This window comes from Sus scrofa, chromosome 12 (assembly GCF_054392235.1).
Source record: "Sus scrofa isolate SSC_HxYL_T2T_F1_AM1 chromosome 12, Sscrofa_HxYL_maternal_Yorkshire_Landrace_v2.0, whole genome shotgun sequence".
Taxonomy (NCBI): Eukaryota; Metazoa; Chordata; class Mammalia; order Artiodactyla; family Suidae; genus Sus; species Sus scrofa.
In genome coordinates, this window is record NC_139394.1 from 27096522 (window position 1) to 27119194 (window position 22673).

At 59.1% G+C, this 22673-nt stretch overlaps 1 protein-coding gene across 24 annotated transcripts in view; it reads left to right on the forward strand.

Moving 5' to 3' along the window:
- Positions 1-22673, forward strand: part of CACNA1G (calcium voltage-gated channel subunit alpha1 G) — a 68714-nt gene that overhangs the window by 26505 nt on the left and 19536 nt on the right. For 12 of the 24 annotated variants that reach the window (XR_014821197.1, XM_021067177.2, XM_021067187.2 and 9 more), the window contains exons 10-24: positions 6746-6897; positions 7655-7840; positions 7943-8057; positions 8150-8305; positions 11180-11248; positions 12784-12868; positions 12953-13146; positions 14806-15237; positions 16118-16218; positions 16427-16550; positions 18380-18448; positions 18591-18775; positions 19556-19682; positions 21354-21479; positions 22339-22428. Coding sequence is in view for 20 of the 24 variants with exons in the window: in XM_021067177.2 (XP_020922836.2) it covers positions 6746-6897; positions 7655-7840; positions 7943-8057; positions 8150-8305; positions 11180-11248; positions 12784-12868; positions 12953-13146; positions 14806-15237; positions 16118-16218; positions 16427-16550; positions 18380-18448; positions 18591-18775; positions 19556-19682; positions 21354-21479; positions 22339-22428 (2211 nt within the window). In the remaining 4 variants the exon portion in view is untranslated. The remainder of the gene's footprint in view (positions 1-6745; positions 6898-7654; positions 7841-7942; positions 8058-8149; positions 8306-11179; positions 11249-12783; positions 12869-12952; positions 13147-14805; positions 15238-16117; positions 16219-16426; positions 16551-18379; positions 18449-18590; positions 18776-19555; positions 19683-21353; positions 21480-22338; positions 22429-22673) is intronic. The other 12 variants (XR_014821198.1, XR_002337177.2, XR_014821199.1 and 9 more) reach the window with 1 other exon arrangement.

The following is a 22673-nucleotide window of genomic DNA, read 5'->3' on the forward strand; positions in this document are numbered from 1 at the left end:
GCGCTCGGACTGACCTCTGAGGAGTGTTGGCCTGAGGGGAGGAAGGCAGCCGGAGGGACACCCTAGGAGGGCAGGAGGTGGCCACCACAGGGTCAGGGAAGTGAAGGGAGGTGGCCATCTGGCAGGAGAGGCTGGCGGCAGGCTCAGGTACTGCCCTGGCGTCCACTCAGAGGAGAGCCAGGAAGAGGGTCCTTGGAGAGAGCTGGAGTGATGGGGTCCAGGGGTGAACAGACCTGGATTCATGTGAAAGTTTCTGCTTTTAGGCAGGGAAGGGATATTGGAGAAGCGAGGAAAACCGGGATGACTGATGGAATGAAATGGAGCCCAAGGGCACCTGGGGGCTGGTGACAAAACGGAAGTGCGGGTGGAGGAGGGGCTGGCATCCTTGCAGGAGGGGAGAGAGATGAGAGGTTGCAGGACGCAGAGCTGTTTGGGGTGTGGAAGCCGAGCCCCATGAAGCAGGCGGGAGTGGGGATGGCGGCCAAGGCGAGGGAGAGGTTTGAGGCAGCTCCTGGGGGTGAGAAATGGAGACCCAGCCGTGGGGGGCAATGCATACAGGCACAGAGCAGCCCTGGGCCCCAGCAGGGTATTCCCATGTCCAGTCAGCACAGGTTTGTGACTCTGGCGATGCTCAGCAATTCAACAGCCGCAGCAGAGATGCAGAGGGGGCAGGGACTTACCTGGGCTGGAGCTGGACCTTTAAGTGGTCCACCTGCCGAGCGAAGAGTTTATGCAAGTGGGTCATGGGCAGGGGCTGATGCTCTGAAATGTTAAGTCCCAGAAGCTTTGGGGTGACTATCTCCAAGCCGAGTAAGCACTGTGGTTGCCCTGCGCCTACTTAGCTCTGTGTTCCTCGGGGTGGTTCTGGGGAGCTGGCAGGAGGCTATGGGGATGGGCTGAAGCCACCCCTCATTAAGAGGCACTGGTGGGCAGGAGGGGCTAGAAAAACGTCTGCTGAGAGAGGCCAACTTCCAAGCTGGAGTGATTCCGGGGGTGTGAGAAGAGCAAGGTCGTGATCTCTATGAGCCTGTGGGGTCTTCTGGAAACCTCCTGCTGCTCAGGTGTCCCCTGACCTCCCACACCTCCTTGGAGGAGGAGGTGGAGGCGGAGGGAGGTCCCACTGACCCAGTGACCCTCATCTCATCACTGTGGCCCATCTGGACAATCTGTCTCTCTTTTTTTTGGCCATGTGCATGGCATGTGGAAGTTCCTGGGCTAGGGGTCCAACCCGAGCCACATCAGGGACACTAAATCCTTAACCACTAGGCCTCCAGGGAATTCTCTGAACCACCTCTTTTGCATGTGTGGGAACACCTGGCAGGACTGTCAAAAGCAGATGTGAGGTGAGCTGAGGAGTCAGAATTGGGGAGCCGAGATTTTAGGGTCAGTGGAACGGGCGGCAGCTGAAGAGGTGGGGGTTAAGAGTGGCCCGTGGCAGGGCCGCGGTGACTCAACGCAGGCCTCCCCTCAGCTCTGGCCTGGTTTATTCCTGCCTTGCGCCTTCCCTGCAAAAGGCACATCCCCATCCGCCAGAGCCGGCTCACAGGCCTCCTGCCTGGACCGCTGCAGTATCCCCTAATTGGTCTCTGTCTCTTCGTCTCTCCAGGCCATCCACACGCTGCCACCACTGCAGCGGATTAATCTTCTCAATACCCCACTTTGCACATCTCTCCCCTCCCCCCAGAAGCCTCAATGGCAGCATCGTGGGCAGAGGCAAGTCCAGTCTGAGCCGCGGAGGCGGAGTCAAAGCCCGTCTGCCTGGGCCCCGCCCACCCGGCAGCCTTGCTCCCCGGCGGCCCCTCCCACCCTCTGACAGGGCAGACACTTGATTCCTGGTCCTGGCGTATGCCCTGCACATTCCTCCCTCTGCTCCTTTGCTCACACTGCCCCGGCCCGGGGTGCCTCCCGCCGCCTCCTCCCCACTGGCCCACTGACCTCAGCTGGTTTGAGCTCCTGGGCCCCTCCTGGTGTCTGCCCCCACGTGGTGTTCAGCCGCGGCTCTGCAGGCACTCTGCCCTGCCACGTGTGATGACTGTTGCCACTGTCAGTGCCCATGGGGCCACCTGAGCAGGAAGCTGCCCTGGGCGTTTTCACAGGCTTTAACTCTTGGGTTCTGTAGAGCAGCCTGGCCACAGGGTGATGTTACCCTGTGTAATAGAAGAGGCCCTTGGTACTCAGCAAGGTTCAGAGACTTGCCTGAGGTCACCCAGGCAGAAGGTCTCCCAGTGGGCATGCCTCCTGCCTTCAGATTCGGCTTCACCTCTTAGCAGTGTTGGGTGCACTGTGGGTACTTTAAGGGTCAGTGGATGGAGGTACCCAGTCCTAGGGCTGGCAGTCGGGAGCAGCTTTCCTGGAGCCCCATCACGCCAAGGTGACAGGCTGAGAGGGCAGGGGAGGCATTGGGAAATGGGACCTGGGAGATTTACAGTTGGCATCAGCGCAAAGAAGAGCCGGAGCCTCTGGGGGTGATGCTCAGGCTGCCTGGCCTCCACTCACAGAAGCCTCCACTGGGCCTTGCCATTTGTGAACAGGAGGGAGGTTGCAGCCTAGACTTGAGAAGGGACTTCCTGGCCGCCAAGGGGAGGCTGGTACCTGACCAACAGGCTTGTGTGTGTCTGCTGTCTGCGTGTGTGGCAGGGGCGGCAGTGTGGCGAGACGTGGAGGAAAGTGCAGATGGACCTTGCTCTGCACTTTGCGAAGCCAGCGGGGTGGCCCCATCAAGTCACCACACCTCGGAGCCTCCGTTTCCTTGGCCGTCAAGGAGGCTCGTCTTCCTCCCTTGTTTGGTTGTGAGCAGGGAGGCAGTGAAACCCTGGGAGGAAGGTATTAGCAGTGCAGTGCCCGTGGAGGGCACTAGTAGAAGTTGGCTCCCTCCCTGTCCCTTTGTGGCTGCCGAGGCCGTGATCACAGCTCTGGTCCCTGGGGCAACCGTGTTGCTAAGATTGTGTCTCTGTGTCCTTGTCCTGCGTTTGCAGAACATTCCCAGCCTCCGATTTAGTAACTTGGACAGACCTGGCTGTCTGGAGGAAGAGAGCTTTTTTCCCATGGATCATGGGGGACACTGGGGCCCTGGAAGGGACTAGGCACTGGCCCTAAGTGTGTGCAGTTGAGGAGAAAGAGGGCAGGCTCAGGGGAGAGTGCCAGGCCCTTCTTTCTACCAGCTCCTCTGAGTGTGTGTGTCTGTGAGCGCTCTGGTACAAACTGTTCCAAGCCCCCCATTGGTAACATCAGGAAATGGTGAGAACACCCCTCCTCCACCCGGTATCGTTGTACTGTAAGGATTCACTGATTACGAAAATACAATACTGGAGTTCCTGTTGTGGCTCAGTGGTCTTGCACCCCAATGGGAACTCCTCAACCTCACTCTTTTATTTGTGCATTTACGGTCATGTGAAATATACTTTTCTACACCTTAGAAGGGCCATTACGTATTCAGTCCATCCGCATGCGTGTTTGCATTCACAGGCCTCTAGCTGTCACTCGAGTTGGGTTCAGATCTTGACTGCCTAGCATTATCGGAGTCAGAGTAAGATGGGATTGGGGAGTTCCCGTCGTGGTGCAGTGCTTAACGAATCCGACTAGGAACCATGAGGTTGCGGGTTTGATCCCTGGCCTTGCTCAGTGGGTTAAGGATCTGGCATTGCTTTGAGCTGTGGTGTGGGTCGCAGATGCAGCTCGGATCTTGCGTTGCTGTGGCTGGAGACCCCTAGCCTGGGAACCTCTGCATGCTGTGGTGCGGCCCTAAAAAGACAAAAAGACCAAAAAAAAAAAAAAGATGGGATTGGGTCCCACTTCCTGGCTCTCCCCAGTGACCCTGGGAACCCACAGAGCATCACACCAGTGTAGCCTGTGCTCACCATCTTTATCCAGTCCAAGGATGGACAACTGGACAGATGGCAGAGTGACAGGGAGGAAGGTTCGCTGACCATGACTTTCTGGCAGACTGGACCTGGGAGCAGAGGGCGGGAGATCCGCTTAGCCAGGAGGGGTCTGAGCCTGGAGTTTATCTGTCCTGACCGTGGCCCTTTCCCCACCACTTGTGCTGAGCTCCCGCTGGAGGGACGAGAGGTCCTATCTCTCTGTGACCCCACTTGCTAGGTCTGGTGGCAGTGCCCCCACTGACCGTCTGGGGAGCAGAGTCTTAACTGCTGGAGCAATGGGCTTCTTGCCACACAGGCCCCCACCACAGTCACCCGCTCTTTGGGCAGCTGGCTCTCAGCCCTGCCTGCTGACCCTGGCTCTGCTCCTCAGACCTGCCTTTGGAAAGAATCCATGCATGGGCTGAGAGTGTCTTGCCTTCTAAGTAGCCGCTGACCCCCAAATACCCCTCACCTGCCAGTCAGAAGGCCCTTCCTTCCAACTCTCCCCCCCCCACCTGGGTTGGCCGCACAGATTGGGGCCATTAGGATGCATTTGGCAGTGCCCAGGGCCTGGCTCCATGCTTGGGTGACCTACCTGGGCAGCCGGCCAGAGGAGGCAGCTGGGTAAACAGGGGGAGGTGTCTGGTGGACCGAGGGCTTCATCTGGTGTTTTAATTCCAACGTCTTGAGTAGCTACTCTGGCCCTCGGGCTCCTCGGGGGTCAAGAGACCTCATCAGGTGGGCAGTGGGTCCACTGAACCCGTCCAACCTCACTCCGCAGCTGTAGCCCGCAGCCTGGGGGGCCCCTCCCTTTCCCCCAGACACGGCTCCCTCCCCTGTGCTCCACCCTGCGATGCCATCCCCTCCTCTGCCGGGAAAGACCCCGCTCAGAGAGCAAGGGCTGCCTCCCCGCTAAGGCTTTCCCAGTGTGTCCCTCCTGTACCTTCTCTCCCCGGAACTCCTGCATTTACTGTGTGCATAATTTATTTTGGCACCAAAGTGTGAGGCCTCTTGTGGTTCTTCAGCTGGTGTGTGTGTAACTTGTTTCCAGATAGACTCTGAGGTCCCAGGAGGCAGGGAGCATAGCTGGCCTGTGTTTGCATGTCTGATGAGTTGCACAGTACCTGCCAGGGTGTACAGTACTTGGGAGATTGTACAGTAGCTCGTGGGTTGTACAGTATCTGGTAGGTTGTACAGTACCTGGGAGATTGTACAGTAGCTCGTGGGTTATATAATACCTGGGAGGTTGTACAGTAGCTTGTGGTTTGTACAGTACCTGGTGGGTTGTACAGTACCTGGGTTGTACAGTAGGTGCTTAATATTGAAAGAGGATGGTGGGAGCTGCCGACTGCACTGGAATAGCAGATGAGGTGAGTTTGTCATTGGTTCTGATGACCTCTCTCGGATGTGTCTTTGGTCTCAATCTCAGATCCTGGGCAGGAGCATAAAAGAAATTACCTCCATTGTTTCACTTTTTTTTTTTTTTTTTTTGTCTTTTTAGGCCCATATCCAAGGCATATGGAGGTTCCCAGGCTAGGGTCGAACTGGAGCTGCAGGTGCTGCCTACACCACAGCCACAGCAACGCAGGATCCGAGCCACGTCTGTGACCCACACCACAGCTCATGGCAACGCTGGATCTTCAACCCACTGAGCAAGGCCAGGGGTCGAACCCTCATCCTCATGGATACTAGTCGGGTTTGTTAACCACTGAGCCATGACAGGAACTCCTCCAGTGTTTTACATTTGACCAGAGAGGTTGAGGATCTTGCCAAAGGTGGCACAGTGAGTTGACAGGCTAGGCTGAGAATTAAACCAGGTATCCTGGTCCCAGGTAGCAGCTTCAAGTGCCACCTCATGTGTGACAACCCTTCTTGGGGTCTCCCTTCTGTTCATCATTGTGCTTGTGTGTGCATGCATGCATGTGTGTTCGTGTGTGTGGGTACCCATGTGAATTGTGTGTGTGTGTGTATGCAGCATGTGCTTGTCTGGAAGGAAGCAATGTAGCCAACAGTTGTCCAAGAGAATGCTGCCAAGTCCACAGAGTAATTGTAGAGCACGTGTGACTTTGCATGTGGCTGTATGACCGGGTATGCGTGTGAGGCCTTAGCAATCACCCTCTTGTGTCAGCCAACATAAGTGCGCTGCTGACCTGGGCCTGCCAAGCTGACGTAGCAGCACGGGACAGGATGGGTCTCGGAGCACCCGCTAGGGGATGGATAGAACCCAAGTACAGGCCTCCATGGAGCCTGTGACTCCAGGATCTGAGATTCAGAGCTGGAAATGGCCAGGGGTGGCGGGCTCTGTGCAGTGGCGTATGGTGGCCACCCCCTGGGTGCATTTTCTCACGGACCCTTTGGGGGTGGGTGCTCTGCCTTAGCCCGAGCATTTGGCTCCACTCCTACACTCTCCCCAGAACCTCTCCATCCCTGACTCCCCTCCCCTGATCCTGAGCCCCCTCCCCGCTACTCCCCTCAGCTCAGATCCTGCGTTGCTGTGGCTGTGCTGTAGGCCAGCAGCTATAGCTCCAATTTGACCCCTAGCCTGGGAACCTCCAATATGCCTTGGATGTGGCCCTAAAAAGACAAAAATAAAATAAGATAAAATAAAACACTGGAGGTAATTTCTTTTATGCTCCTGCCCAGGGTCTGAGATTGAGACCAAAGACACATCCGAGAGAGGTCATCAGAACCAATGACAAACTCACCTCATCTGCTATTCCAGGGCAGTGGGCACCTCCCACCGCTCCACCCCCGACTCCCCTCCTCCCCCGCCCCCAGCGAGCTGTTCCTGCTCCTCCTCTCCCTGTGGCCTGGGTGTGCGGGAGGCCTGGGGTGAGGGGCTCAGGGACAAGCCTCGGCCGCTTCATGCCCCGCCTGTCCTCCAGCCCGAGGAGCTCACCAACGCCCTGGAAATCAGCAACATCGTCTTTACCAGCCTCTTTGCCCTGGAGATGCTGCTGAAGCTGCTCGTGTACGGTCCCTTTGGCTACATCAAGAACCCCTACAACATCTTTGACGGCGTCATCGTTGTCATCAGGTGTGACTGCCCCTCCACTGCCTCTTGCCTGAGGCACCACACAGCCTGTTCCTCTGGGGGTGGAGGGATCTGGAGTCCGGCCCCACTGACCCACAGGGCCCCCCACTCCCTGAGCTGGGGTCTCCCCATGGGCCCCCCTCCGGCTCTTCTCCCTCTGCCTAGGCCCTACCTTGCTCATGCAGAACATGGCTTCACTTATGCTTTGGCTGAGCGCCTCTGAAATCTCCACTCCCATTTCCACTCCTCCTTGCTGACCCCACACAGGCCTGGGGAGCTGGCTTTTGGAGAGGAGCAGGAGGAGGCATAACGCCCAGCCAGCTGTCCCCTGCTTGCAAAGATTGCTTGGAGATGACTGGCAACTTGCTTTAGGGTTTCCAAGACCTGGGGAAAGGGCTCCCACGCCCCCACCCAACCCCCCAGGCCCTGGGCCAGGAGAACTGCTTTATTGCTCTTTGCAATTGGCTTTTGATTTCATTCGAGGAGAACAAAGCAAACATTCTGCAACTTGATTCTGTTGCATTGGCTGATTTGAGGGGGACGACTGGCCCGGAGGAGGGCTGGGGTTGACATCGCTCAAAACAAACCCTCGCCTCTTGAGCTCCTGCTTGGAGGCCTGAGGGTCCATCAGGGCCCCACCTTCTCTGGGCTGCCACACCAGACCCTCAGGTGCTGCTGGGTGGTCCCAGAGGGCGGGCTGGGAGAAGGCTGAGCTTGCAGCAGGCTCAGGCTCCCGTTCGGGCCCCCTTGCCCCTTGCAGCGTGTGGGAGATCGTGGGCCAGCAGGGGGGCGGCCTGTCGGTGCTACGGACCTTCCGCCTGATGCGGGTGCTGAAGCTGGTGCGCTTCCTGCCGGCGCTGCAGCGGCAGCTCGTGGTGCTCATGAAAACCATGGACAACGTGGCTACCTTCTGCATGCTGCTCATGCTCTTCATCTTCATCTTCAGGTGAGGGCAGGTGTGGCCTCTGTGCCAGCGGGGCGCGGGCTCGAGGGGCGGGGCTGGCTGGGGCCTTGACCCCGCCCCCTCGGGTGGCTCCTGTGTCCACAGCATCCTGGGTATGCATCTCTTCGGCTGCAAGTTTGCATCCGAGCGGGACGGGGACACGCTGCCGGACCGGAAGAATTTTGACTCCCTGCTCTGGGCCATCGTCACTGTCTTTCAGGTGCCAGGGTCGCAGGGCAGTGTGGGCGGGGCAGGGGGTGGGGAGGCGGCGTGTCCCAGCTGGAGGCCCTGACTCCCATCCTCTGCCAGCAGATCCTGACCCAGGAGGACTGGAACAAGGTGCTTTACAATGGAATGGCCTCCACGTCGTCCTGGGCTGCCCTCTATTTCATCGCCCTCATGACCTTTGGCAACTATGTGCTCTTCAACCTGCTCGTCGCCATCCTGGTGGAGGGCTTCCAGGCGGAGGTAACCCCCTGCCCGCAGCAGTCTGCTCCTGGGAGAAATCGGCCTCCTGGCTGGAGCTGGGATATCCTGGAAGGTTCTGTAGGATGCTCCCTTCAGACGATGTGGGGTGGGGACAGGCGTGGGGGACTAGAGGCGGGAGGTTCTGGGTCTCAGGCAGCCCCTCAGTGCTGAGGAGACGCGGTCGGTGATTGTGGGGAGGTCCCTGGATCCTGAGTGAGCTGCTGAATGGGTCTCCCCCTCAAAGTCGGCTAGACTCTTCCCCAGAGAGCCGGACGAGATGGGTGTCACAGGGTGCCCTTGGACCCCTGAGCCTAGGTGCGCCTGGGGACATCTGGAGGGGACCCATCTGAGCCGGGGGTGGGGAAGCTTGCATGCAAGTTATCTGAGCTTTGGCTGAGCTGGCGAGGATGCCACCAGCGCCTGGGCAGGGCTGAGCTGCCCGGGGTTGAGAAATGAGCCCAATTAGCTGCGGGCATGGCAGGGCTGAGCGTCCTATTTCCAGCCCAGGCTCCATCATCTCCATCACAGGCAGCGTCATCAATTAATATTGATTTACACTGATCCTGCCCTTGCCCTGCCAGGACACAGCCTCTGCCTGAAAGGCTGCACCCCGCTCTGCTCTCTCAGCTCTGCCTCTCTTCCAACCTGAGCCCTGGGCCCAGCCCAACGTCCCAGCACCTAGCGCAGGGCAGGTCGACTCAACCTAGAAATGCTCCAGGTTAGGCATGGAGAAGCTCTTGGTCCAGTTCTCTCCGGGTGACCCGGATGGAAACTCCCGCTGCGGCCTGGTCTATAAATACCCAGCACACGGTGGAAAAACAAAAATCTATTTTCCGACTCTTTCCCAGCCTTGCTAGGGAGGGCTGTTCCCCGTGGGCCGGGCTGGGCTGGTGGGTGCGGGTGCATCTGTCCCACACCTGCCTCCCCCCATTGTAAACTCCATAGCTACCCATCATCACATCTCCTCCCAGCTGGGTGGTGGCGAAGGCAGCTGGTCAGGGAGGCAGGCCCTCCCTTTGATGCTGACTAGGCCTCTTGATGGAAGGGAGGGACATGGTACCCTCCCAGGGATGGGACATTTATGTGGGGCTTCCCTGGGGCCTGAAGGGCTAAGGGGTGCCACCACGCTCCCACGAGATCCAAGGTCTCTGGGGAGGCCCCCCCCCACATTTGGCCACTGCTCATGGCCCGTGGGAGGAAGAGCTGAGTGGGGCCAGGGGTCCTTCAGCCCTTTCCAGACCACAGCCTATTCTGACAGCTAAGAGTCCCTCAGAATTCCCATGGAATTCAGTGGCAATGGAAAACACCCCAAGCCTATTCCCCTCCCCATCAGCCGGCTCGGCAGTCTGGGAGGGGCCCATTGCACAGCCCCCTCCCCATCAATGGTCCTTCTGGCTGTTAAACTGAGAGCCGCTGAGCCAGCCTGGTTGCTAGGCAGCGGCAGAGTCTGCGTGTGGGAATGGAGAGCAGCCTGGCCCCTGGACCTGGCCTGGTCACTCTGTCCCCGCTAGAGGCTCGTGGCTGCTCCAACACGAGGGGTTGGCCATTACCTGGGACCATACCCTCCTTGCCCTTCAGAGTACAAGGGCCTGGAAGAGGGTCTCACTCAGGGCGTGATGCTTTGGGTCCAGGAGGGGGTGGAGAAAGAATTTGAGAATCTGCCCCGCTCTGTGGGGCTGGGCAGTGGCATGGTCCTGCCATGCCCGTGTGAGGAGCTGGACCAGCTGCTCACTGTCCTGCCAACGCCTGGGTCAATGCGGAGGTTGGTCACTCAATGCCAGTGACCTGGACACCCCCAGAGGCCTCTGCCCTCAACTGTAGGGAGTTCCAGGGGGTACATGTGTGGCTCTGAGGGAACCCTGCAATCTGGCCCACATGGGGAACGGGCAGGCTGGCTTTTGCTGTTGTGGTGACCTGTTTTGCTCCAAACCAAGCAACCTACCTCCGTAGACGCAGTGGCCGCTCCTCTTTTGTTGAGCATCACCAGCAGGAGGCCTCAAAGGTGGCCCCCCGTGGGCCTTGCCATCCTTCCAGGAGTCCCAGGGGACTGGGCCAGCTCAGCTGTTGATTTCCTGACTTGCGGGGGGCGAGGGGGGGCAGCGCCCTGAATCCCTGTATATTTATCATCTGCACACTTAATTAAATGAACAGGCAGCCGGCCCTGTGTGAGGCCATTAATTGATATCAAACAACATCGTCGCCGTCATCCCAGTGTTACTTGTCACATCCCATCCCGGTAGGGAGCATTCTGATTCGGCGGGCATGGGTAGGAGTTAGGAGGCTGTGCTTGCTCCCGGCCTTTTGTCTCCTCTAACTTCCACCCACTCCTCCTTCCCACTCTCCCTGCCCGTTCCCCAAGCCCGCTGCTTCAGAGCCAGTGGGAGGTGAGCTGGAGACTCAGGTCCAAGGCCCAGAGGCACCTCTTCTTCTCTTTATGATTTGGGGCGGTTTTCATAACTCTCTGAGCCTCAGGTGCTTCCTCTAAGCACTAGCGGTCCCTCCTTCCCACCCGGGGAGGAGGTGTGCCAGTGTTAATGAAGCAGTTTGGGGATGCCTGGCCTGCCCCCCAGTGAATGGTAGCTGTTATTAGAATCACTGGGGTGGGGGTGGGGGGGGCTCCATCACCTGCCCTGGCCTCAATTCCCATCTCCGTGGCCTCTGCCCTCACCCTTCGGATTCATTCTGGCCCCGGGGCCTGTGGTTGAATTTTGGAAGGCCGTTCCGTCCCCTTTCTTGCCCTCTCCCACCCCGTGTCTCATGTCCCCCACCTTGGGTTTGCACCCCTCCTTTTCTTCCTCCTCTCTCGACATTGCTGATGTTTGAAAGCCTGGCGCCTGTGACAGTGCCCGTCCCCGCCTCCCCCTCTCCCTGTAGGAAATCAGCAAACGGGAAGATGCGAGTGGACAGTTAAGCTGTATTCAGCTGCCTGTCGACTCCCAGGGGGTAGGTATGCGCTCCTGAGTCGGCATGCCCCCCACCCCCGCCCCATCCCCGCGACCCCCCGACTCCGCCTCCGTGTCTGTGCTTGTGTTCCCGCTCAGCTGCTGTGCAACCTGTGGTGGCCGTGGTGGTTCTTGGTGTCGTGAGGTTTGCTTGGATTTTAAGTCCCTTCCCCCCTGAGGATATCGAAGGGAGGGCCCCCTTGCCTCTGCCCTGTTCTCCCGCAAAGGGCGCCTATCCGTCCCGCCAGACCAGTGGATGGGCCGGAGAAGGAAGGGACTTAGAATCCTCTGTGTGCACGTGTGTGGCACACCACGTGTGCGTGCCTACGCCGTGGTCCCCGAGGACCTGAGTCATCGGGCCTCAGTGAAGTCGGGATCTGTGGCCGCAGACCGTGCTCCCCCGTTTCTCTCCCCTCCTCCTTGCCTTGAGCCCCCGATGGAGACCCCACAAAGCTGCCTCAGCTCAGAACAAGTCTGGGGTGCGGGTGCCTCTTGCCAGAATGGACCAGAATTTATTTATTTTTTTTTTTCATTTTTAAAAGTCCATGCATGTAGAGTATTGTGTAGGATGTACCAGAATGTTAAATCAACTTTCTGAGTCTCTGGCCCCTTGACCACCTAGGAGGCCTGGCAGGTCTTCTGGGGCGCGTTCCTCCTCTGGCCCCCGGCCCCGAGCCTGTGCCCTGCTGTTTCCTGTACTGGCACCAGAATTGGGGGCAAAGCCAGGATTTTCCTGGGACCCCACGGTGCTGCGCATCCCCAGCAGCCCCCTGGAGATCCCACTTGATAATTAAAGGCCTCGTTAGGGATGTAAACTGAGTTAATGAAAATGATCCCCCGAGATGCCAATTACACAATATTTATGTCCTTATCAAAAGTAGCAATCAAGTATTTCTTAATAACTTCTTAAGGAGAAGTGTGTCATTACTGGGAAACCTACTGACCTGCTCAGGAGGAAGGAAAAAACTGTCCCAGAGATGGAGAGAGGGACAAATGGGGCCAGGGGAGGAGGTGGGGGCCTGGAGAAGACGGAGGGAAGAAGAAAAGGGCCGGAAGTGGCTTCCTTGGGCTCAGCTGCTCTGTCTGTGGTCCTTCCATTTTGCTCTGGAGATCTCAGGTCTGAGGCTCAGGGCAGGGCCGCCTTGGAGGGAAAGCAGAGGGCACAAGCGGCCTTTGGAACGGAGGCCCTAGTGACTACTTCACTCAGGTCCCCAGCTCCCCCTGGCCTATGCCACCCGCCCTGCCCGCCCAGCTGTCCCCTTTCCCCTCAGCCCTTCTTGGAACCCGTCCCAGCCAGGCTGGTTGGGCTGTGGGTTCTGGGGATAGCCGTGGCCTTCTCTGAGGTGGCAGAGGCCCTGGGGAGCCCTGGGCCCAAGCCTGGGTGGTCTGGCCTGCGCCAGTGCATGCCTCGTGCCGTGGTTGCTGGTTCCTGTGGCCTTTATGTGGTGTGTGCGTGTGAAGTCAGGGAGACCTCCACCCCCGCCTCCTACCCCTGCCCGGCCAGGACCCTAACGGCCTGCTGCTCCCCCACCTTAGGGAGATGCCACCAAGTCCGAGTCAGAGCCCGATTTCTTCTCGCCCAGCCTGGATGGCAATGGGGACAGGAAGAAGCGTTTGGCCTGTGAGTATCTCCCCTAGGGGTGTGGCCCCTGGCTCAAGGCCAACCTCGAGTGGACTCAGGGTGCCTCCCTCTGTCCCCCTGCAGTGGTGTCTCTGGGAGAGCACCCAGAGCTACGGAGGAGCCTGTTGCCACCTCTCATCATCCACACGGCCGCCACGCCCATGTCGCTGCCCAAGAGCTCCAGCACTGGCCTGGCAGAGGTGCTGGGCCCTGCCTCCCGCCGCACCAGCAGCAGCGGGTCGGCCGAGCCAGGGGCGCCCCACGAGATGAAGTCACCGGTAGGGGGTGCATGTGGGTGCCGGACAGTGGGAGATGTACAGACGTCAGGAGGGAAGAGAGGTGGAAAGGGGGGGCCCAAGGGGACAGTCCCTGAGTCATGGGTTGGACAAGGCCTGGGGGGCGGTGGCGGCAGTGTGTGTGGGGGGGGTCCGTAGGGCTGGTGATGCAGGCAGTGTAGGAGCCCTGGCCTGAGGGCAGAAGTGTAAGGTTTGGGAGTTCCCATTGTGCCTCAGCAGGTTACGAACTCGACTAGTACCCATGAGGTTGTGGGTTCAATCCCTGGCCTCGCTCAGTGGGTTAAGGATCCGGCGTTGCCGTGAGCTGTGGTGTAGGTCGCAGACACAGCTCAGATCCCACATTGCTGTGGGTGTGTTGTAGGCTGGCAGCCGCAGCTCTGATTCAACCCCTAGCCTGGAAATTTCCATATGCTGCAGGTGTGGCCCTAAAAAGCAAAAAAAAAGGAAGAAGAAGAAGGGGTGCAGGGTTCTAATTCTGCTTCTTTTGTTCCCTAATTGACCTTGGGTGCCACTCAATCTCAGAGTGTCCTTTGTAAAATGAGAGGTCCCTACCTCCTTACTGCCTCATCATAATAATATTGACGAATTCCTGTCGTGGTGCAGTGGTTAACGAATCCGACTAGGAACCATGAGGTTGCGGGTTCGATCCCTGGCCTTGCTCAGTGGGTTAAGGATCTGGCGTTGCCGTGAGCCGTGGTGTAGGTCGCTGATATGGTTTGGATCCCATGTTGCTGTGACTGTGGTGTAGGCCGGTGGCTACAGCTCCAATTGGACCCCTAGCCTCGGAACCTCCATATGCTGCAGGAAGCGGCCCTAGAAAAGGCAAAAATTCAAAAATAAAATAAAATAAAATAATATGGAACCCCACCTATTTACTGATTCTGTGCTAGACACTCTTCTAGACATTGATTATCAGTAGTCTAAATGCATGTGATCTTGGAACTCCTGTTGTGGCTCAGCAGGTTAAGAACCCAACATTGTCTCTGTGAGGATGCTGGTTCAATCCCTAGTTCAATCCCTGGCCTCGCTCAGTGGGTTCAGGATCCAGTGGTGTGACAAGCTGTAGCATAGATTGCAGATGCGGGGCTCGGATCCCATGTTGCTGTGGCTGTGGCGTAGGCTGGCAGGTGCAACTCTGATTCAACCTCTAGCCCGGAAACTTCCATAGGCTGCAGGTGCCGCTGTGAAAAAAAAAATCAAAAACAAAAAGCCAACAAAATGCATGTGATCCTCACAGCAACCCTCTGGTAGGTACCAGTATTCTCCTCGTTTTACAGATGGGGACCTGTGTCTCAGATTGCCAGAGCGATCTGTGGGAAGCTCTGTGGGTGACAGAGTCAGTATTTTAGTCCAGGAGGTTGGTGTCGGCCCATGTTCTCACTGTCATTTTATACTGCTTCTCAACTCAATGCGGAGTCATAATCTCTTTTACAGATGAGGGGCTGAGGCACAGAGAGGTTTAGTGACTTGCCCCAGGTCACACAGTTGATGTGAATCCATGCATCCAGGTCCAAGGCTCCTCCTCTTACCCGCATATCTGATGTGATGCCAGGGAGGCTCCGAGGAGCCGGGATGCAGGTGAGGGAGTGTAGGGCCATGAGGTCATGGCTGAGACCACTCTCTCCTCTGTTCACCCCTCAGCCGAGCACCCGCAGCTCCCCGCACAGTCCCTGGAGTGCAGCGAGCAGCTGGACTAGCAGGCGCTCCAGCCGGAACAGCCTGGGCCGCGCCCCCAGCCTGAAGCGGAGGAGCCCGAGTGGGGAGCGGAGGTCCCTGTTGTCGGGCGAGGGCCAGGAGAGCCAGGATGAGGAGGAGAGCTCGGAGGAGGAGCGCACCAGCCCAGCGGGCAGTGACCGTCGCCATGGGGGCTCCCTGGAGCGGGAAGCTAAGAGCTCTTTTGACCTACCGGACACACTGCAGGTGCCGGGGCTGCACCGCACAGCCAGTGGCCGCAGCTCAGCCTCTGAGCACCAGGACTGCAATGGCAAGTCAGCCCCGGGACGCCTGATCCGGGCCCTGCACCCTGACGACCCCCCGCTGGATGGGGATGATGGCGATGACGAGGGCAACTTGGTGAGGCCCCTGGGGGCAAGTGACGTCGCACCCCTGACGTTGAGGCGAGGGAGCCATGCAGGGCCAGTGCAGGGCTGGACGACCCCCTCCCAGTTCTGTGGCATTAAAGGAGTTACCATCGCACCCAAGGGATCCCTGAAGCCAAGCTCCCAACAGGCCCTTTACTCCCTCCGCCCACCCTGCTGAGCCCCAGATCCTTGTCACGCCTGGGGCTGCGGCTCTGTGTCCTTGGTGGATAAGAATGGCTTCGGGCAGATGTGTATGAATCTTTCATGGCCCTCCCCCTGTGACTCAGAAAGACCCATCACTCATCTCTCCAAACTGATGCCCTCCTCTGTCCCCCTCTCTCAGCTCAACCTCATCCCAAGCCTTGAGTTTACACCTGCTTTCACCCCTTCACCTCCCCGCCCCCAGCCCCCTCAGCGCCACCTTTAACCCTGGGGATGAGGCTCAGGGACCCAGGACCTCAGGGTTCTCAGCACGTGCAAAGTGGCCAGTGTCCCCTCATCCCAGGTGTATCTTTGAACAGGCAGCTGTGATGGGGACAATGTTTGATAACTGGTGTGGTTTTCCAAGCCCAGAGGGATGGGGAGGAGGGAAGGCAAGCAGGGGGGCTGGGCTGGAGGCAGAGATGGGAAGAGAGAAGAGTGGGGGGGGGTGGCAGGTGGAGAAGGGAAGGCTGTGAGAGGGGCTGAGGGGAGTTTCAGGGAGATGGGGAGGTGGTTTGGGGAATACGAGAAGGAAAGCCGGGCAGAGGGCTGGACCAGCGTGGAGAGAGTGGACTAGGGGTGAGGGCCGTGGAGATGCTGAGAGGGAGAGAGGGATCAATCAGGAACATGGTGGCCTGGCCCCTGCTCACGCCCTGGGCATCCTCCTACAGAGCAGAGGGGAGCGGATGAGAGCATGGGTCCGAGCCCGTCTCCCTGCCTGCTGCCTAGAGCGAGACTCTTGGTCTGCCTACATCTTCCCTCCTCAGTCAAGGTCAGCAGGGGTCCCTGATCTGCACCCCGACCTCTCCTTCTCATGGGAAATTTTCCTGGGACTCCATCCCAGGGATGCTAGACATGTCCCCCGACGTGGGGGTGGGTGACAGCGGGGCCTCGGGCCCAGGACGGGTAGGGTTTGGGCAGCGCCTCTAACGCCACCCGGCCTTGCCTCCCACTCAGCCTTTGCCTCTGCCCTGCCACAGGTTCCGCCTCCTGTGTCACCGAATCATCACCCACAAGATGTTCGACCATGTGGTCCTTGTCATCATCTTCCTTAACTGCATCACCATCGCCATGGAGCGCCCCAAGATCGACCCCCACAGTGCTGTGAGTCACCAGGGCTGACACAGGGGCTGCCGAGCGCTGCTTGGTGCCCAGCCCCCACCCCGGGTTAGCGGGTCAGCACCCATGGAGCAAGCCAGGCGAGCAAGGAGGCCCAGAGAGACGCAGAGGCAGGGAGTCCGAATCTCCTTGACTCTGACCCTTGCAGCTGGCGCCCCAGGGTGCCTTCTGTGTCCCTCTCCTGCCTCTGTTTCCCTTCTGCGACACAGCAGCCCAGTTGGGGTGTCGCTTCTCTCCTGGAAACGTGAGCTCTGTCACACCCAGCTGTTTGCAGCTGGCCCGTGTGCTTGAGGCCTGGGCATGAGTCAGCGAGTGACACGGTGATGGGAACCGTGGGACTGGCTCTTGGCCGGGCTGAGTGGCAAAGGGTCTCTGTCTTACTGGGACCTGTGCCTTGATGGGGAGGCATCCTACCCCAGCTTGTCCCATGGGTGATGCTGAGTGGAGGAGGGAAGCTGCCCCTTGCTCCTCTTGGTCCTGCCAGGGCACAGACAAGTAGGATTTCAGGGGCATTCAGAAGAGCGTTGGGCACTTCTGCTTGGCTGTGAACCTGCCTGTCCTCAGAAGGAGAGGAGGGGCCATGGGCCTGAGTATCTGGCCATCCTCCCCCCGGGGCCCGACCTCTTCAGGGTGGGCCCAGCTGGTCCTGGGAGCTGTCTCTCCCCAGCCTGGCATCACAGTCCCTCTCCCCAACAGTGATCCGGGTCCTAGAAGGGTGGGTGGGGGCTCTGTTGCCCCTCCTGGCATCTTGCACCCCTTGCATGGAGCTGCCCCTGCCCTCTCACACCGTTGCTCAGATTTCAACGTTGCTGGCACTTCTGTTTTCCATTAGGGTGGGCTCCAGCCAGGCCGGTGGGGAGGGGGTGAGGGTGGGGGGTTGGGGGAGCCGAGGGAATGGAGGGACCAGCCTGGGACTAGGTGAGAACACAGCACCGGGGACCCCCACCCCCAGGGGCCTGTGTGCTTAGAGCAAGAGTGGCCGGTCACCCTGGTCCCCTCCTCTGCCTCCTGCCCAGGTCCCTGCCTCTGAGCTCACTGTGGCCCCGTCTCTCCCGCATCTTCCCACTCCGCCCCTCCATCTCTGGCTCTGTCATGTGCGTGCCTCTCCCTCTCCCCTCTCTCTGCCTCTCACTCCCTCTGACACTCACGCTTTGCCTGCTGCCTCTCCAGCTCTCTCCACCCCTCTCTCGGCCACCCAGCGATGGCATCAGCCCACAGATTATCAGGGGATCGGGTTGCCTTCTTTCCTGGCCCGCCTCACCCTCTGCCTGGCATAAATACGGTGCCCGGGGACGCACAGCCTGTATTCAGGCCCCCAGCTTGGCCTGCGGCTCTGTTTCTGGGGCACACAGCAGGAAAGCCCGTGCGTGGAGCAGAGAGGAGAGCAGGATGGGGGCATCAAGGGATGGAGCTAACTCCTGCTCCAGTTTCAAGAAAGGCATCGGCGAATAGGGCCTGAGAGGTGGAGCTCAGAGGGCAGCACTGTAGTGGGGATCTCTTTTCCCTCTAGGCCCCTCTGGGAGGTGGGGGCAGTTCTGTTCAGTAGGTCTGTCCACAGAGCTGCAAATGAGTCAGGAGCTGACACCAGCCATGTGCGCGTGTGTGCGCGTGTGCGCATGCGTGCATGCGTGTGTGTGCCTGGGAGAGAAGCGGGGGGTGCGGAGCGGAGAGGAGATTGTCTACCTTGTTGGGAAAAGGGGGGGGGGGTCGTGCTGAGTCAAACATCAGAGGCAGTTCCTGGCTTCTGTGTGCAGAGCAGACCTGGCCCAAGAAGAGGGTCCCCGTGGGCAACACCCGTCTGCTCTCACTTACAGGAACGCATCTTCCTGACCCTCTCCAATTACGTCTTCACCGCCGTCTTTCTGGCCGAGATGACAGTGAAGGTGATGGGAGGGGGGGTGGCATTGGTTTGGAGCCATCGGGCTTCCAGTGCGGGGATGGGGGGGAGAAGATGGGCCGCAAAGGGAAGGCAGGGCTGGGGACTGCAGGGAGCCGGCAGTGCTGGTGACACGCAGGCATCCCCAGGTAGTGGCGCTGGGCTGGTGCTTCGGGGAGCAGGCCTACCTGCGCAGCAGCTGGAACGTGCTGGACGGGCTACTCGTGCTCATTTCCATCATCGACATCCTGGTGTCCATGGTCTCGGACAGCGGCACCAAGATCCTGGGCATGCTGCGCGTGCTGCGACTCCTGCGGACCCTGCGCCCGCTCAGGTGCCCCCAGTAGCCAGCACCCCACCTGCCCCTGCTTCCTGCCTGGAACGCCCACAGGGAACCCTGTCTCCGGCTCCAGGCATTACTTCTCATTTAGTTTAACTATAGCCCCCAGTAGTCTCCCTCCAGCAGCACCCCTGCTTGGTGACCCCCCCATCACGCGACATACTCCTGCAGAGCCCAAGACAAGGGCCCCCATAGCCTTCAGCCGCAGCTCTCCCTTGGGTGGTACCCTCAGGGGGAACTCTTGATCCCCCGTGGGACAGACTCTTGTTTCCCCCTTCCCCCCTCTTTACCATCCCCGTCCCCCGGGGACGACCCCCCAGGTAACACCTCTAGCAGGGGATCTGCCCTTTGAGGAAAGCCTCCCCCATAAGGCAATCAGCCTGCCCCCTGCCCTAGAGTCAAAGATTCCCTTGAGCCGTGGACGTGGGTGGGACTGACACTGACTAGTGAGGTTTCCCTGGCTGTGAGAACCCGCCTCCCCACCCCTTCCCTCCCTGCCTGCCCTCACAACACACTGCATCCCTGGGTTGAGTCACCACCCCGACCCCATCACTTAATACTCTGACATCCTGGAAGTGGCGATGGAGGTGTGAGGGCGGGGGTGGTGGTGGGGTGTCTGCCTGATGCGCCCAGACTGTCAACCTCCTCCCTCCACTAGAGCCCAGGATGCGGACCAGGGAGCCAAGGTGGGAGGGGGTGGCAAGCAGGGCGAGGGGCAAGGGAGTGTCTGCACCGGGAACCCCTCTTACCCCCGCGCCCTCCCTCCCTTCCCAGGGTGATCAGCCGGGCACAAGGGCTGAAGCTGGTGGTGGAAACGCTGATGTCCTCGCTGAAGCCCATTGGCAACATTGTGGTCATCTGTTGTGCCTTCTTCATCATTTTTGGCATCCTGGGGGTGCAGGTTTGTGGGGGTCCGGGACCAGCTGTCAGCAGAAGCCTGAAGAGTGGCTTTTCTCTTGGCCCCTGGATGCTGCCATCCTTTTCCCAGAAAGGAATGAATAGGAGTGCTTCTCTGGAAACCCAGGGCCTCAAGCCTCTTTGCCTCCTGGGCGTTTTGCAGAAAACTGGGAGTCTAGAAGAGGCCCCAAAAGGGAGAGGGCCTCTGAGGGGCTTCTGCTGGTGCTGTTCTGCCCCTTTGCGCACCGTGCACTGTGCTCCAAACCCAGACCCTGGCCCTGGCCCACGGTCTGCTCGGGGATCCCCTCCCTCCCTTCCCTGCTGGAGCCCGTGGGCTGCAGGCCAGACCTGGGAATCCAGGGCCCAGACAGCTGGGCCAGGTTAGCAGCGAGCTGGCAGGCAGGCAGGCAGGCAGGCGGGTGCAGACCCCAGACGAGGCAGGAAGTGGGGGCTGCTGGGGAAACTTGGCCTCTGGCCCAGGGAGGGAACTTGGCTTTGGAGGAAAAAGAAAGGGAGCTGCCTGCAGGATTCAGCAGGCGCCTCCAGGAGCCAGGGGAGCCCCTCTACCCTGGGCTTCCAGAGCACCCCCGGCCCGTGCTCCAGATGTCTCAGACTGCTGGCTGTGGGGCCAGCAGGGTGGCCAGCCCCACCCTCTCCCTTCTTTTGGCTTCCTGGGGGTATCCACTCTGCCCTGGGGAGGGAGCTATTCTTGGGTTTCCTCGAATTCGCTCCAGAGGCCAGGCTAGCTGTCCAAGGCTGTGCGCTGCCTCTCAGCACACCCAGGGCCCCTGCCCTTCTCTTACTTCCCGGCCTCCTTAGGCCTCCTGCCCCTCAAATCCCTTCCCCACAGTCATTGCCTGGTCTGCTCTAAAATGAGGGTGAGTTTTCTGTCAGAAAGACCTGGGTTCCAGCCCCTTTTCTGCCCGCTTCTGGTTGTATGACCTTAGTGAGTAAGTCTCCCTCTCTGAGTCTCAGTTTTCCTCATCTGTTAGGTGGGGTCCATAATACCAAGGCTCCCCCCACCCCATTAAACCAGATCCCTCGGACCTCCCCAGAGTGTCTGAGTCAGCGGGTCTGGGGTGGCCCTGAGAATTTATATTTCTAGCACATTCCCAGCTGATGCCAATGCTGCTGATCAAGGGACCCCACTGGAGAAACTCTGGCTTCCCCCTTGATAGAAAATGAATGACGGGAGCTCCTGTCGTGAGAAGGATGAGGATGAGGATGCGAGTTCGATCCCTGGCCTCGCTCAGTGGGTTAAGGATCCAGTGTTGCTGTGAGCTGTGTTGTAGGTCGAAGACATGGCTCGGATCCTGAATCACTGTGGCTGTAGTGTAGGCCGGCCGCTACAGCTCCGATTGGACCCCTAGCCTGGGAACCTCCATATGCCATGAGTGTGGCCCTAAAAAAAAGGACAAAAAACCAAAATGAATGACTGTCTCCCCTCCTCCCACCCTCTCCCAGTGCCCTTCTGCGGACCAGGGCCTCTGCTCCAAGGAGCTCAGAGGAAGGGGTGCCTGTAGGGGAGGTGCCCCCCATCAGCGTTTCCCTCACTTGACCGAGCACCTGGTCCTCACCCAGGGTGTGCTGGGATCGCTTAGGCCCCCGGGGGCTGGGGTGGGCTCCCTGTGCTCACAGCTCACTCCTCTCTGTCTCCGGGTCTGTGTGTGTTCAGCTCTTCAAAGGGAAGTTCTTCGTGTGCCAGGGCGAGGACACCAGGAACATCACTAACAAGTCCGACTGTGCTGAGGCCAGTTACCGGTGGGTCCGGCACAAGTACAACTTTGACAACCTTGGCCAGGTGAGCCCCCGGCTCCGAGGTGGAGGTGGGTGTGGTGGCCGGAGTCTGGAGAGGATGCAAGTCCAGGCTGAATGATGTGTGCGGGGCAACTGGGCTTGCGGGTCTAGTGAATGGGTCCTAAGGGTACCTCCTTGGCAGGGGGCAGCGAGGATGCAGTGAGACGACGTGTCTCTTTGCTTCGCCTGGTACCAGGAAACAGCCATATTGTCAAGACAGTTCTTTTTCTCACTCCACATTCACAGAAACAGAGATGGAGGGAGTTCCCGTCATGGCGCAGTAGTTAACGAATCCGACTAGGAACCATGAGGTTGCGGGTTCGGTCCCTGCCCTTGCTCAGTGGGTTAATGATCCGGCGTTGCCGTGAGCTGTGGTGTAGGTCGCAGATGCGGCTCGGATCCCACGTTGCTGTGGCTCTGGCGTAGGCCGGTGGCTACAGTTCCGATTCAACCCCTAGCCTGGGAACCTTCATATGCCGTGGCAGCGGCCCAAGAGATAGCAGAAAAGACAAAAAAAAAAAAAAAAGAAAAAAGAAATAGAGATGGAGAAAAATGAAAGAGCCCACTCAGTTTTGCTGCCTTGTTTCCCTGCCCCACCCAGGTTTGGGTTTCTGGATTTCCAAGACCCTGGGGTCCCTTGCTCTACCTGCTGGCGGTCACCTCCCACAGCTCCTCTGGCCTCATCGCGGCTGTGGAGCCTTAGGACAGAGCGCCCTCCTGGGGCCTGGAGTGTGACTCCAGCCTCGCCTCTGAAGGCCTAGGTCCCTGAGCGACTGCCAGGAGATGCTCTGGGAGGGGAGGTGGTAAGTGGCTTGGCCACACATCCTGAGTTTCAAATGGCCCTTTGGTCCCCTTGTTCTCAGGCCCTAATGTCCCTGTTCGTGCTGGCCTCTAAGGATGGCTGGGTGGATATCATGTACGACGGACTGGATGCTGTCGGCGTGGACCAGCAGGTAGGGCTGAAGCAGGCAGGATCCATCTGTGGGCTCAGGTCACTCACCGTGGGCCACCTCTAGCGGTGACAGGGACAGGCACTGGACAGAAAGGCAGCAGGGCAGGTTCCAAGACGGCATCCGAGAGGCATCACCTCCTAAGGGCCGAGGCTGTCACGGGGTGGCCTAAGGGCCCATCTGGGCATGTTTCATTGGCTTGCAACATATTGCAATTCTTTTGAATTAGTGGTACACAATAAAAACTT